Source organism: Dermacentor silvarum, chromosome 4, assembly GCF_013339745.2.
Source record: "Dermacentor silvarum isolate Dsil-2018 chromosome 4, BIME_Dsil_1.4, whole genome shotgun sequence".
In the NCBI taxonomy this organism is placed as follows: domain Eukaryota; kingdom Metazoa; phylum Arthropoda; class Arachnida; order Ixodida; family Ixodidae; genus Dermacentor; species Dermacentor silvarum.
The window spans coordinates 215,087,473-215,101,203 of NC_051157.2; the positions used below are offsets into that span (position 1 = coordinate 215,087,473).

Genomic DNA, 13,731 nt, shown 5'->3' on the forward strand with positions numbered 1-13,731 from the left:
CTCCGGACGCTGTATGTGCGAGTGAAAGGCCGCGAGGGACGCGCGCTTTCACAGGGAGCGAACGCACGTCGGCGAACAAACGCGCGTTCTGCGCCGTGCTCCCTGAAGGGCTGCGTCTCTTTCCTCCGTTACAACCACCATATATAGAGAGCAAACGCGACTTCTTCCGTGGCGCGAAATGCCGTGCGGAGACGGGAGGGAGGGAGGGAGGGGAGGCGACGTTTAGCTGCGGCACCAAATGCGTATTTATATAAAAACGCCGCGCGCGTTCCGTGCGAACGCGGGCAAAACGCCGACGGCGTCGACAACAGTTCTGCGCGTTGCTGGTGCTGCTGCATGTCCAAGTTTATACAGCTGATAAAACTACTATCCTTACTCCGTATAGCTCTCTACTCATTTGCTGTCGCAATTGATACTTCGCCTTTCGGGTGAAACTGCGACATTTTTTCACAGAATGCGGGGGAGAGGGCGAGTGGAAATGAAAAAAGTTGTCGCAGTTTCACCCGAAAGGCGAAGCATCAATTGCGATAGCAACTTAGTAGAGAGCTATACGGAGTAAGGATAGTAGTTTTATCCGCTGTACAAACTTGGACATGCAGCAGCACCGGCAACACACAGCACTGTTGTCGACGCCGTCGGCGTTTTGCCCGCGTTCGCACAAAATGCGTGCGGCGTTGGTGACTGTTGCCGGAGCCTCTGATATAAATAGGCACTTGGTGCCGCAGCTAAACGTCGCCTCCCTTCCCTGCCCCCCCCCCCCCCATGGCCTTTCGTGCGTCAGAAGAAAGCGCGTTTGCTCTACATATATGGTGATTGTAAAGGAGGAAAGAGACGCCTACTTCTGCAGCCCTTAATGGAGCACGGCACAGAACGCGCGTTTGTTCTCCGCCGTGCGTTCACTCCCCGTGAAAGCGCGCGTCCCTCGCGCCCTTTCACTCGCACATACAGCGTTCGGCGGCGCGTGGCGACGATTTCATCTCCATTGACGTCATACGGAACCTCACGGCGACGGCGACGGCGACGGCGACGGCAACGGCGACGGCGACGCCGACGGCAGAAATCTGCTTTGGAGTGTCCATATAATTGCTATCGCAATAAAACGTTGTAGTGTCGATGCAGCAGTTCATCCACGGTATGCAATGTTCGATGCTAGAGGCAGGTGCATGTCGGTTTGTCCGCTATCTGTAGCTGATGAATGCTTTAGAGGAATGACCTGAACTTGGAGTATCTCTACGCGATAAACTTTTTTCTCGTCGGCTGTTTGACGCTGCAGGCACCGTGCTAGTCAAAAGAGACCGGCTACATTCAACTAGTACAGCGTTCCAGAGTACCGGCCGCTGCATCTAGGACATAGTGCTGCACCACCACTTTCAGCAATACAATTGTTCTCTCCCTGATCCGTAGGGCGACAGGCTGACACTCATCCAGCTCCTCACAAAATGCGCCAAAATGAAGATTAAGAATCAGCTAGCCGGCACTATCTACAGCTGTTTTTGAATATTTCCTAAACGATCGTGGCGAATCGATAGCGACGGAGATTAGGGCCACCAAGTAACGCGTACACTGGGCGCAATGTACATTGGTGCGGCCACTTCAAGGGAGTGGACCTGCGAGCCTCGGATTTAGACTCCATCGAGCTGAACGTGATACTATAGCGGAATCGAAAGATGTTCTACCACTGGCCATCTGAAATGACCCACCAGGACGAGGCTGTCTCTTGCGACTGTGCCTTGTACTGCGCCATGTCACGCATTTCTCACGCAATTTCTTGTCGTAGGCAGGGAAGGTGTTGCAGAGAGAACGCAGCATATCTCGCCTGTCACCATCGTCCACCAGCCATGGTGTCGGCCTCGGTTATTTAGACCAGAGGCACCCCTTGTTCGACTACTCTTGATCACTTCAAGCCTGTGAAGATCGTCTTTATCGGACAGCGTTCAGCAGTTATACATTGTATACAGCAAAGAGCTGTCGCGAGGAGAGGTACGATAAGCAGCGAGGCGTTTTGACGCGCAAACCGACTGCGAACCGGATTGGTAGAGACTGCGGCAAAGATGTGCGTTGGAAAAAGTTCTGCACTGTTCACGCTAGTGTAGGAGTGGCTTCTGTGCGTACACGTAGTGACACTCCGCAGAAATTCAGAACACGCGATGGCAGACCTTCTTCCAAGAATGGACCCACGAATTCTGCGTACATGAACATTTCTCGTGAAGGTCGGCATCGCTGCTGTGGTGGAGCGAGAAAACTGATAATAGCCGGTTATTTTATGAACAGCTGACTTCAGAGTTGTATTTTGCAGGAACGGATCACGCATCTGGCGAAGTGAGTTCTATTTTTCTAGTTCTCACACAATTCCCGGAACGAATATTAACGCGACAGCGTTAAGGGCCCCTAGTCGCAGAAAATCAGGCGTCGGCGTAGAAGTCGGCGTCCGCGACGGAGAAAATCATCCCCAACCACCCCCACCGCAAAGGCCCTCCACGTGGTGCAAGGTATTGGTGAACAAAAATTGAATTTCTCACAGTGAAATCCGTCAGAAAAATGGGAAAGTACGACTTAACCACAGCCTACAGACATGGTGGTGTGGTATTTTATTTTGAATGTACGAGAAAACGTAATTCTGTTACGAGGAAACTCAAACACAAACCCATTTTCCAGCATTTATATCAGACCTACAGCTGCGAGCTCAGGTAGCTTACTTGCGAAAATGATATCCAGATGGCGCTCGCATCCTGGGCAGGATTGGTGGAGACTCTCACGAGTGAAGCCGACGGGAGCTGACGTGTCGAGTTGAGGTGCCGTCTTAGCGCAGCAGGAGCCGCGTGCCAAAGGGATAAGTTCTCTTATTTTGTATTTTGCTCTTTGTCTTTTTAATAGTGTTAGCTTAACCAAACAATCTTTATACATTATTTTCGTGCTTTTCAATTTCTTGGTCTTTTCGCTTAGGTAAAAGTAGGTAATGAATAATTGCAATTTGTCACATCTACACCTTGTTAGTACAAGATGATGGTTGGGACTAGGGGGAATCCACGCGTGCGTTGTTCTGAGTGCGAGTGTTCTTACGCGTTGGAAGAAGCGCGGTTTGAGTCAGCACGCGAAGCGAACGTTGCAGATTTTACCTGTTGGATGTGTGTGCTAGGGTCGCGGCTAGACCGTCTAGATCAGGAGCAGGATAAGCTCGCTAAGCGGGTTGGAAAGCTAGAAAAGGAACTTAAAAGCGAGCAGAGGCAGAGGAAGGAGGTAGAAGAAAAGCTAGCTAACGCAGAAATGCAGCTGAGGGCCACCATTCCGCAAAGCAATGGTGAACCATCGAGGCGAGCACCGCGAACGGAGCTGGCACCGATGCCAATGCAGCTAAGACAGCCGAACCCGCCACGCCGGGAAGCGACTTTACAATTTCTAGTAGGTACAGCGGGGCATGGCACTGCGGGTCACGTGACTTCCGCTTAACACGTGTTGTCATGGCAATCGTGGAGCTCCTAGGTGCCTAGGGACATAATCGCTTAGGCACTGTTGAGGCACTGGTTTCCGCTGAGCGTGACTCTCCTATCTCCGGCACAGGGTTGTCCGGTCATTAAATTGATTATGAGGCAAGCTGTAGTGGCGGACTTGGAATTATTCTGATCGCCTGGAGTTTTTGAACCTGACAAAAAAGTAGGAGTTTCGCCCAAAAGGCGAATCATCAATTGCGATAGCAAATTTACCAGTAGAGTATGCGGAGTAAGGATAGTAGTTTTATCGGATGCATAAACTTGAACACATTCGCTTACTAAGTGAATTAAAAAGCATGGTGTCAGCTTGCACAAGCAATGATGAATCGATCACACTCGATGAACGCAGTCAAGCACTGTCAAAACGCTGGCGTGAGCATGCATGGCGCGAGCAGCGACCGAAGATTCGTGTGGTCTATCGCTTCAACGGAAACTGAGCGGCGAAAGTACAGCGCATACAAAGGTGAGTGCCATGTGGAGATCGCTTTCAAGATACGGTGCGAGCGACAGACTTCAGTCATGCGAAGTACAAGTACGCAGTTGCAGGCAGAGTAGAAGCCGGGCCCCCTCCCTCCTGCGCTGCCTTTCCGCTTTGCTCATTTCGCGTGGGTGATTGAGTCGCCAGTTCCCCATGTGCCCGGTCGCAAGATACGTAGTTAGAGCCGCAGCTAAGCGTCGCCTTCCCTTTCCTCCTACGGCCTTTCGCCCGACGGGAGACGTCGCATTTGCTCTCCGCCGTGCGTTCGCTCTCCGTGAAAGCTGGAGTACCTCGCGCGCTTTCACTCGAACATACAGCACTCGGCGCGCGGCGATGATTTTACCATTATACTTTATACGGAAACTCACGGCGACAACGACGGCGACTGTAGGAACGCGCTTGGAGCGTCCATATAATTTCTATCGGAATAAAATGAAATGCACGGGTGGTTTTGCATCGACGCCATCGAAATGCGAACGCTGAAGCCGGGATCGAACCAATGACCTCGGTCCCAGCAGCGTAATCCCATTGCCGCTGCAGGGAGCGTGCCGCATAAACGCTGGGCAAGCATGCGCGAACATGACGCGTATATGCCGGGCAGCGCTGTGGGCCCCCCCGAGCTCCTGGGTATTTTGTCAAATAGTTAGTTTCCATTTATTAAATCGTTTCAATGCTCGCTTAGCCTGGATTTCCTTGCGTCGTGAATGAAGGCCAGGTGACGGCAAGGCCGAACGCATTGCAGCAATAAGCTACCGCAGCAGCTCTTCTCAGTTTGTCTGCAATGTTTTACAGCGTAAGCTGTTATGGGCTCATTCCAATAGCCGTTTCGGTTCGCAATGGTGTCCGCCGGCGCCGTTGCCCGTATCGCCGGAAATTCGAAAAAAAGTACCCGGTCTCCGCCGGGATCGAACCCAGGCCTGCTGCACGGGAGTCGGATACTTTACCACTGAGCCGCGCAGGCGCTTGCTATCATTCAGCGGAAAAATACCCTATAATTGCACCCTAGGCAGGCGTGCAGGCGCAGACGACCCGAGCCTCTGCCAGTATAGTGGCGCCATCTAGTCAATGCGCCTGCAAACGCTGCGTGCGCAGGCGCAGACGACGATATACGATTCAGACAAGGCGCGCAATGAACGCGATTCCAGCCTCCGCCAGTATGGTGGCGCCATCTCGTTAAGGTCCCTGCAAACGCAACCTGAGCAGGCGCAGACAAGATGCGATTCAGACGAGGCGCGCAATCAACGCGATCCCGATGTGAGATGTGCGCCACTTAATCTGGAGACCTCTTCGATACACATTATGGCGTCTCCTCGCGAGGTACGAACCGCTGCTGAAGAAGCGAATCGTAGAGCTACGTGCGCGGCTACAACCAGGCATCATCGGGCTCAGCAGACTGCTGTGCAGAGAGCATTACAAGCCACAGCTCGTCGTCGACGCCGGGCAGACAGTTCAGATCGTTCTCGTCAAAACGAGGCGAAGAGACTTTGCCGCGAAGACCATGTTGTGCGTGGTGGCGAAATTGGAGCTACTTTTGAGCCGCTCCACCAGCTTACGCTGTGACTGTGCTGCGTGTGCCGCGCAGGCCTGTCACATTTTTTTTGGCACGTAGCAGCAATACAGCACCAATCACAATTTTCAAAACGTTTAACTACGCAAATCGCGCGAATGTTTCCGGCCCCTGACGGAATTGTGTGCGTGGACGTTAGCAATACACAAGAGCATAATTACCTAATGTTTACTCATTAGCTTTACCTAACAATTCTAAGGGCCATGATCTAATTGATTATTTTGAATAGAGAGCTGTGATACAGAAAGCGTACCTAATTCGCGAGAAACCCTGTGATCCGAACCACTGCAGAGCCATACATCCTTAAAACGTACGTTATTTTGCATTATTCTTCCCGTTAAGACAGAGAAAATTGTCATCAACGGGAACGTAGCACGAAGCTACAATGGAAACCCGTATGGGTTTCTCCGAAAGAAAGCTTCGTAGTTGAGAAAAATTCGTCCCAGTCGGTGATTCGAATCTCTGACCAATGCATTTCCTGAGTGGTCACTCTACCATCTGAACTGACAAGGAGGCTAGCCGACCAGAGCGCGAGGGCGAATTATTCAACTACTCGGAGCACGTGGACACAGAATATCACAAATCAGTTCTGCGGAATCCCGCAAAGTGGAGGAAGTCTCATAAAAGGGAGGAATTGTCGTCCACCTGAATGTGACGCGAAGTTACAAAGTTTGCCCATACGACTTTCTCAGAAATAAAACTTCGCAGTTGAGGAAAAAAATTGTGCCCGTTAGTGCTTACGAGCCCTCTTTTCGCGCAGTCATCACATAACTAATTAAAACACTAGGCAAGATTTGGTAATCTTGCCTAATTGTTCTTAATGAGTACAACTGTTAGAGCAATGACCACCAATGGGATAACTCCCCTATATTAAGCGGTATTCACGTAGCTCGCACATTCTTAAAAAAATATTATTCAATGTGGAGCTCCGAATTATGGACCTCTATGTAATGGCGAAATATATAGGAATTAGTGATCATAATCGGGCACGAAAACAAAGAAAGGATCCGAAAAACACGGGATGTCTTGTGTTTTGCGAATTTCATGTTCGCTTTCAAGTGCGCTTGATTGTCGGTATTATTTTCCAACCAGCGCAATTTGCAACCTTTTTGGGAGTTGTAGGAATAATAGCTTTCAGCATTTGTTTGCGACAAGCATTTTGAATGTGCACGAGGTACAGAGCATCCCACGCGATTCTTAACTTGCGGTGCTTTTGTGTTTTCCTTATGCTGTTCTCAATGTAACGCTGTAATGGGCGGCAGTGACACAGCATTTGTTACGTAGACAACCGGTCACGTGAATTTTCACTTTATATAGAGACTCTGGCCTCCCTGTCCAGAATGCACTCGGGAAGACATCTACAGCACACCGGCGGTTCCATACTAGTGCTTGAGCAAGTGTCTTTACTCTGTAGTACAATATAGACCACTTATAACGTAACCGCTTATAGTGTATGACCGGATTTAATACGCTTTTTCAGACTGCCGCTAATTTTCCAAAAAGACCGTATGTATACGCGTATCGCTTATAGAGCAGTTGCGGGAGACGAAATACCCGTTACAGTGCGACTGCCTGGAAGTTCGGCAGTCAACCGAGACGGCAAACGCTCCCCTCAAGCCGTAGAGATACTCCGACGTCAAGCGCGCGCGCGCGCCGAGCTCCGCAACGTTACGGTGGCGAACAACCGTCGTCTATACTCCAACGACACGACGCAACCGGCGTGTCTGGCGCCGTCAGGTGCGTTCCAACGTTACTGGCGCGTGAATAGCTCTCGTTCCCATTTTTCGCCCGCCGCGCCGAGCCGCGCCAGCCACGTATCCCAGAATTCCTATCACAGAGCAGGAAGAATGACCCAAAGACGGGAGCGCGCGAAAGTGTTTCCGCCGCCGTGGCTCTAAGCATGGTGTGAAGCGCGCACAAGCAAACATGAACACATCTCACTCGATGACCGCGGAAACTCGATGTAAAAACGCTGGAGTGAGGAAGTGCGGTTGTGAGTGAACTGACCTCCGTGCTGCGGCTAGCATCAACGCGAACTAAGCAGCGAAAACACAGCGCATGGCGGATTGTGCCTCCGTCGCAGATGGCTTTCAAGATACAGCGGCCCCGGCGGCCGAGCGCGCGTGAAGTAGAGCCCCCCCTCCCTTCCCCGGGAGCTTTTCGCGCGACAGAATTCAGCGCGCTTCCTTCCCGCTTTCCTCCAAAGCGTGCGCGAGATTGAGCCGCGATCGCCGGCTCATCTTCTCATGGTTTCACTAGCATAAACAGCATAAGGCGCGCGGCAACGATTTTATCGCCCTTAGACTTTATACGGAACCTCACGGTGATGGCAGAAATGTGCCTGGAGTGTCCCTATAATTGCTTTCTCAATAAAATCGTTGTTTTGGTCATAGTGCGGTACTGCTTATAGTGCGGATATTCGCGACCCCGGTGACTTACGTTATAAGCGGTCTACACTAGGAAGATAGGGGAACCGGTAAGTGGAGGATCGGCGACGCCTGCTAATGGCTTCTGTATCTGTGCACTTGGCTAACACCAGTTCCCGAGTAGTGAGGCCAGCTCGTCCTCAAATCTTGTGTTAGCGTTTCCACCTAATAATAGCAATACTACTACTAATAATAATAATATTATTGTTACGCTAAAGCTACGAAAAGGACGGAAGAAGAGGAGAACGAAGTGCACTTGTCTTGGTAGCGGCTCGGTGTCGGCGCGGCCCCTTTTCATCAATTCATCTGTTAAATAAACACACCCCATCGTAACAATATTAACAGTAATAATAATAATAATAATAATAATAATAATAATAACAAGGTTGTCGATGCCAACACTCACCTTCGCTGTCTCTCGTGCTGCAACTGCTCCCCGAGCTTTCGGTATTACAAGCTTCAATATGAGCCTGCAAGTAGATAACGCTTCAGGAATCCAGAAATAAGATGCTATTGTCAAGTTGTCACGACGGTGAGGAATTAGACTGTAGCACAGTGGCGGGTCACAAAACTATTTATTGGGCGAACCTGTGCGCACATAAACAAGTTACACTTGTGCAAAACAATAGCGGCGAGCACATGCGTCGATTGTCGAAATCTGATGTACGGGGCAGACACGTCAGCTGACTCGTTGAAGGCTCCACCTTAATACATAGTTTGAGAAGAACTTAAGTTTGGCCTAGTTGGTGTTTACTGCATGACATGTTGACCACTAATCAAGGACAAATACAGAGAAACAGAAAGAGAAAAGGACGTACCCTGCAAATCCACGAATAAAGATCATTATTATTATTATTATTATTATTATTATTATTATTATTATTATTATTATTATTATTATTATTATTATTATAAGCACGAAACGACGTGTCGCCGTTTCGTGTTTCTCTTTTTCTGTCTTTGTCCTTGACTAGCGGTCAACACGTCATGCAGTAACACCTATAGTGTTCGCTTACCTTCCAGAAATTACAACACTACTCGCGTTGCGCATCCAATCTGATTACTCATGCTCAGGCGATATTAGAGAGAATCGGCTACAACAATCGAGAATATTCTGGTACATGCAGTGGGTCTTACGCGGGGCGTTAACGTTCAACATTTGTTAGCTGGTGACACTAAAGAAGTCGCAATTTCGCCGGAAAGGCGAAGCATCGATTGCGATGGCAAATTAGTGGATAGCAGTACAAATTAAGGATAGTAGTTTTATGGACCATATTGTTTCGGGGTTACGGGTTTGGAGTTACAGTAAAGGGGGCTTATTTACACTATGTAGAAGGATACTAAACGTTGGACAGCAACAACAAAGATAGCGAACAACAGTTTCACTCCTTCAGCATCTTTGTCCGCCAGACAACTGGCTGATAACACTACCCTCCGGCGGCGAAAGCACCGACTCGGCGCAGGTAAACGAAGGCGACATGAAAAAAATAAAACTAGCACACAAGGGATTAAGGGGTGGCCGGGGCACGATATAGGGTTTGAGACGGACAACCTGTACAATGTCCTTACGGGGATGAGCAGAGGATGGCGAAGGCAGTAGTGGAGCGATTTCATAATGACCTCAGTCACTTGGCAGCACACGCGATATGGACCGGTGTTCTGGAAGAGCAGTTTTTTCGGATAATACGACACGTCGTGCTGGGGGCCAGAGGAGAACGAGCGAGCAAGGGACAAAGTGGGTGGTCCTGTGGTGGCTGTTGTAGGGAGACTGCTGGTAGAATTGATACTCAGAAAATCGAGTGCGAGCAACTTGACGTGCACGGTCGGCACGTGCAATAGTCTCTCGAGCATATTCAGTGGGTGGGCACCCACATGAAGACACGAGGGTATCCATGGGCAATGTGGGGTCGCGACCGTATAAGAGAAAAAACGGCGAAATTAGCCAGCGGTCTCATGCCTGGAAGTTTTGTACGCGAATGTCACAAAGGGTTGTGCAGCGTCCCAGTCGTGATGGTCGGCCGACACAAACATGGCCAACATGTCGGTGAGCGTGCGGGTCAGGCATTCTGTCAAGCCATTCGTCTGTGGATGGTAGGCCGTAGTCAGTTTATTTTGAGTCGCGCAGAATCTTAGAATGTCATCGATCACCCTTGACAGGAACTGTCTGCCGCGGTCAGTGAGCAGTTGCCGAGGAGCTCCGTGCTGGAGTATGACGTTATGCATCAAGAAGTCTGCAACGTTGTTGGCGCAGCTAGTGGGAAGTGCACGCGTAATGGCAAACCGCGTCGCCTGATCTGTGGCAACGGCGACCCACTTGTTTCCAGAGGCGGATAGGGGAAACGGACCAAGTAAATCGAAGCCGACGCGGTGAAAAGGCTCGTACGGAATGTCCAGAGGCTGAAGATGGCCTGCAGGCGGTAGACTCGACTTTTTTCGAACGCTGACAAAGGTCGCATGAGCCCACGTAATGGCACACTGACCGGGACATTCCAGGCCAATAGAAACAGCGACTTGCGCGGTCGTATGTGCGTGACACGCCGAGATGTGCCGTCGTTGATGCGTCGTGAAGCTGCGCCAGGACAGTGGAACGGAGGGGAGCCGGGATGACTAACAACAGGTCAGGACCGTCCGGGAGTAAACTGCGGAGATATAACCTGTAATTTTAGAGTACAAAGAGGCGGAGGGAAGAATCAGGAGCGTGGGAGTGCAAATGTTCGATGATCTTGCGTAGAGACGCGTCAAGGCGTTGTTCGGCAGCGATGTTGAAGAGTTGAGAGATGGAAAGAACACACGGGCTCGAGTCGCTTAGAGCAGCGTCCGGTGGATCTACGGGGTATCTGCAGAGGCAGTTGGCACCCTGGTGCAAGCGGCCAGACTTTTAAACGACAGTATACGAGTATTCTTGAAGTCGCAGTGCCCAACGACCAAGGAGACCAGTGGGATCTTTGAGAGAAGATAACCATCACAGAGCATGGTGGTCAGTAATGATGGTGAAGGGTCGGCCGTAGAGATAAGGGCGAAACTTGGCGATGGCCCAAACTAGAGCGAGACACTCTCTCTGTGTGATCGAATAGTTCTGCTCAGCCGAAGAAAGAAGGCGACTGGCATAAGCAATAACGCAGTCCTGGCCATGCTGGCGTTGGGCTAGAACTGTGCCGATTCCGTGGTTTTGTGCGCCGATTCCGTGGCCGATTCCGTTCTGTGGTCGAATCTGCGACCACAGAACGGATTTCTGTGGTCGCAGATTCGTCGAAATGAGCCAACACCGGGGGAGATGTCAGTATTCCAATCAGCTGTGAGAAGGCGGACGCTTGTGCAGGACCCGAAGAAAAAATCGCGAAAAACCACCGAAACGAAGAACACAGGCCAAAAAAGGAACGGACGTCCTGAGTAGAGCGAGGTGGCTGAAAGTTGGCAACGGCGCTGACTTTGGCAGAGTCAGGCCGTATACTTGTAGCATCGAGAAGATGGCCAAGTACAGTGATCTCTCGGCGACCGAAGCGGCATTTGGCAGAGTTAAGTTGAAGACCTGCATTGCGAAGGATGCGCAGAATAGCTGAGAGTCTACTTATATGACTGGAGAACGCAGGCGAGAAAATGACGATGTTATCGAGATAGCACAGGCAAGTAGACCACTTGAAACCACGAAGTGAATCCATCAATTTTTCGTATGTTGCTGGGGCATTGCACAAGTCAAATGGCATAACTTTGAACTGGTAGAGCCAATCGGGTGTTATAAAGGCGGTCTTCTCCCTGTGTTTTTCGTCAACGGCGATTTGCCAATAGCCGCACCGAAGGTCTCTAGAAGAAAAGTACTGTGCGCCGTGCAAAGAGTCGAGGGCGTCGTCAATTCGCGGCAGAGGGTACATTTGATTCTCAGTAATCTTGTTTAGATGGCGACAGTCGACGCAGAACTGCCAGGTGTTGTCTTTTTTTTCTGACAACACCACAGGGGACGCCCAAGGACTTGTAGATGGTTCGATGATGTCCTTTGTAAGCATTTTCTCGACTTCGGTTTGAATTACGCGCCGTTCAGTCGCAGACACTCGGTAAGGACGCCTACGGATTGGACTGGCATTGCCGGTGTCAGTGCGATGAGACACAACTTCTGTCTGGCTGAGATGGGGCGAAGCAAAATCGAAAACGTCGCTGTGAGCGGCTAGCAAGCGACTAAGGTGGTCAGACTGAACAGTCGAAAGGTCTGGGGAGATCATGGCGACAAAATGTGCATCAAATGAAGTACTAATGTGAGGGCTTCCAGAAGACGGGTGCGCATCGATTGTAAGGGCCAGAGGGTCGTGTGCGTCTAAAGGCGCTATGCTTCCCAGCCTGATATCTTCGGGAAGAAACTGTGGAGTGCGTCCAAAGTTCAGAATAGGGATACATGCCCGGTTCGCAGAAACAGTCACAACAGAGTGAGGGAGAGCTACATGCCTTGTTAAAAGAGCGTCTAGGGAAATAGCGATGACGTAGACACCGTCATAAATGGCGGAAACTGAGGTCAGTGTGCCATACGTCGCGGCGGCAGGTCAAAAGCGAAGAAACTCGGCGACACATAAACGCGGCGATGACTCGGTGGAGAGATCGGGTACAGAAGGAAGTTCCAACTGGAGAAGGCCAGAAGAGTAGTCGATGAGGGCAGAATGGGTGCTTAGGAAGTCGTGGCCGCTGATGACTTCATGCGGACGCTGGTGTAGAACGGCGAATAGAAATGAGGTCTAGTGGCTGGCGAAGCTCACACGCGCAGTGCACATCCCAACGACGCAAGATGCACCGCCGTCAGCTACACGAACGACAGGCGACGTCGTGGGCGTCAGAACCTTGCGGAGACGACGAGAAAGGCGACAAAACCAAAAGGTTTTGTCGGGTAGACAGGGTCAACAGAGGATTTCCGGGTCAGATGGCCAATGCAGCATCACCTCCGGGAGCTGCACCGGTCAGTTTTCCGAAGAGGGACGGCGATGGTATGGCGACGGTGATCGACGGGCAATCGGTGAGCGAGAACGCCGGTTGTGTGGGGACGGCGAGCGGCGGTCGTAGCGCGGAGTCGGAGCAGCAACATCACAGTGCGGCAGGTCATTGCGGGCATGAAAATGCGAGGACCGGCTGTCTTCTGGGCGGTAAGCGTATGCGGGATGAGGAGACGAAATCCGACGATAGCGACAATGGCGGGAAAAATGACCTACTCCTTTGCAATTAAAGCATATTGGCTAGTCGTCATGTGTGTGCCACTGGTTTGGGTCGCGGTATCCGAGGAAGGTCGATTGTGGGCGTGGACATAGAAATAAATTGCCGACCGTAGGGCTACTTACATAACAGATCGGATGGATGCCTGCGTTCGCCAGCTCTTCGCGTACGACAGCTTGAATCAGAAATACTGCAGGGCGGGACTCGCCGTAAGAACGTGCCGCGCGAACCGATGGAGACGCAGCCTCTATCTCGCGCCGGACAAGACGTAGCAAGTTTTCGGCACCAGGGGGCTGGACGTCTTCACACAATGAGCTAGCGGCGGTAATAGGGAGCCGAACGAATTGTTCTGGGACACGACGGCTCTTTGCTTGTTCAAAGCGTCGGCACTCTCTTATAATGTCGTCTACCGTCGAGCAGTCCTTGTATACGAGCACAATAAAGGGGTCGTCGGCGATGCCTTTAAGAATGTGGCTGACTTTGTCAGCTTCGAGCATCTTGTCATCGACCCGCCGACAGAGTGCTAATACATCTTGAATGTACACAACGTACGGTGAAGTAGATGCTTGGGCCCGGCACGATAGT

The 13,731-nt window shown here is 50.9% G+C and overlaps 1 protein-coding gene across 4 annotated transcripts in view; it reads right to left on the minus strand.

Annotated features, from left to right (window-relative positions):
- Positions 1-13,731, minus strand: part of LOC119449227 (putative phosphoenolpyruvate synthase) — a 614,437-nt gene that overhangs the window by 70,898 nt on the left and 529,808 nt on the right. For 2 of the 4 annotated variants that reach the window (XM_049666356.1, XM_049666355.1), the window contains exon 33: positions 8,366-8,429. The exons of the other annotated variants lie outside the window; for them this stretch is intronic. In XM_049666356.1, coding sequence (XP_049522313.1) covers positions 8,366-8,429 — 64 coding nt within the window. The remainder of the gene's footprint in view (positions 1-8,365; positions 8,430-13,731) is intronic. 4 annotated transcript variants of the gene reach the window in all.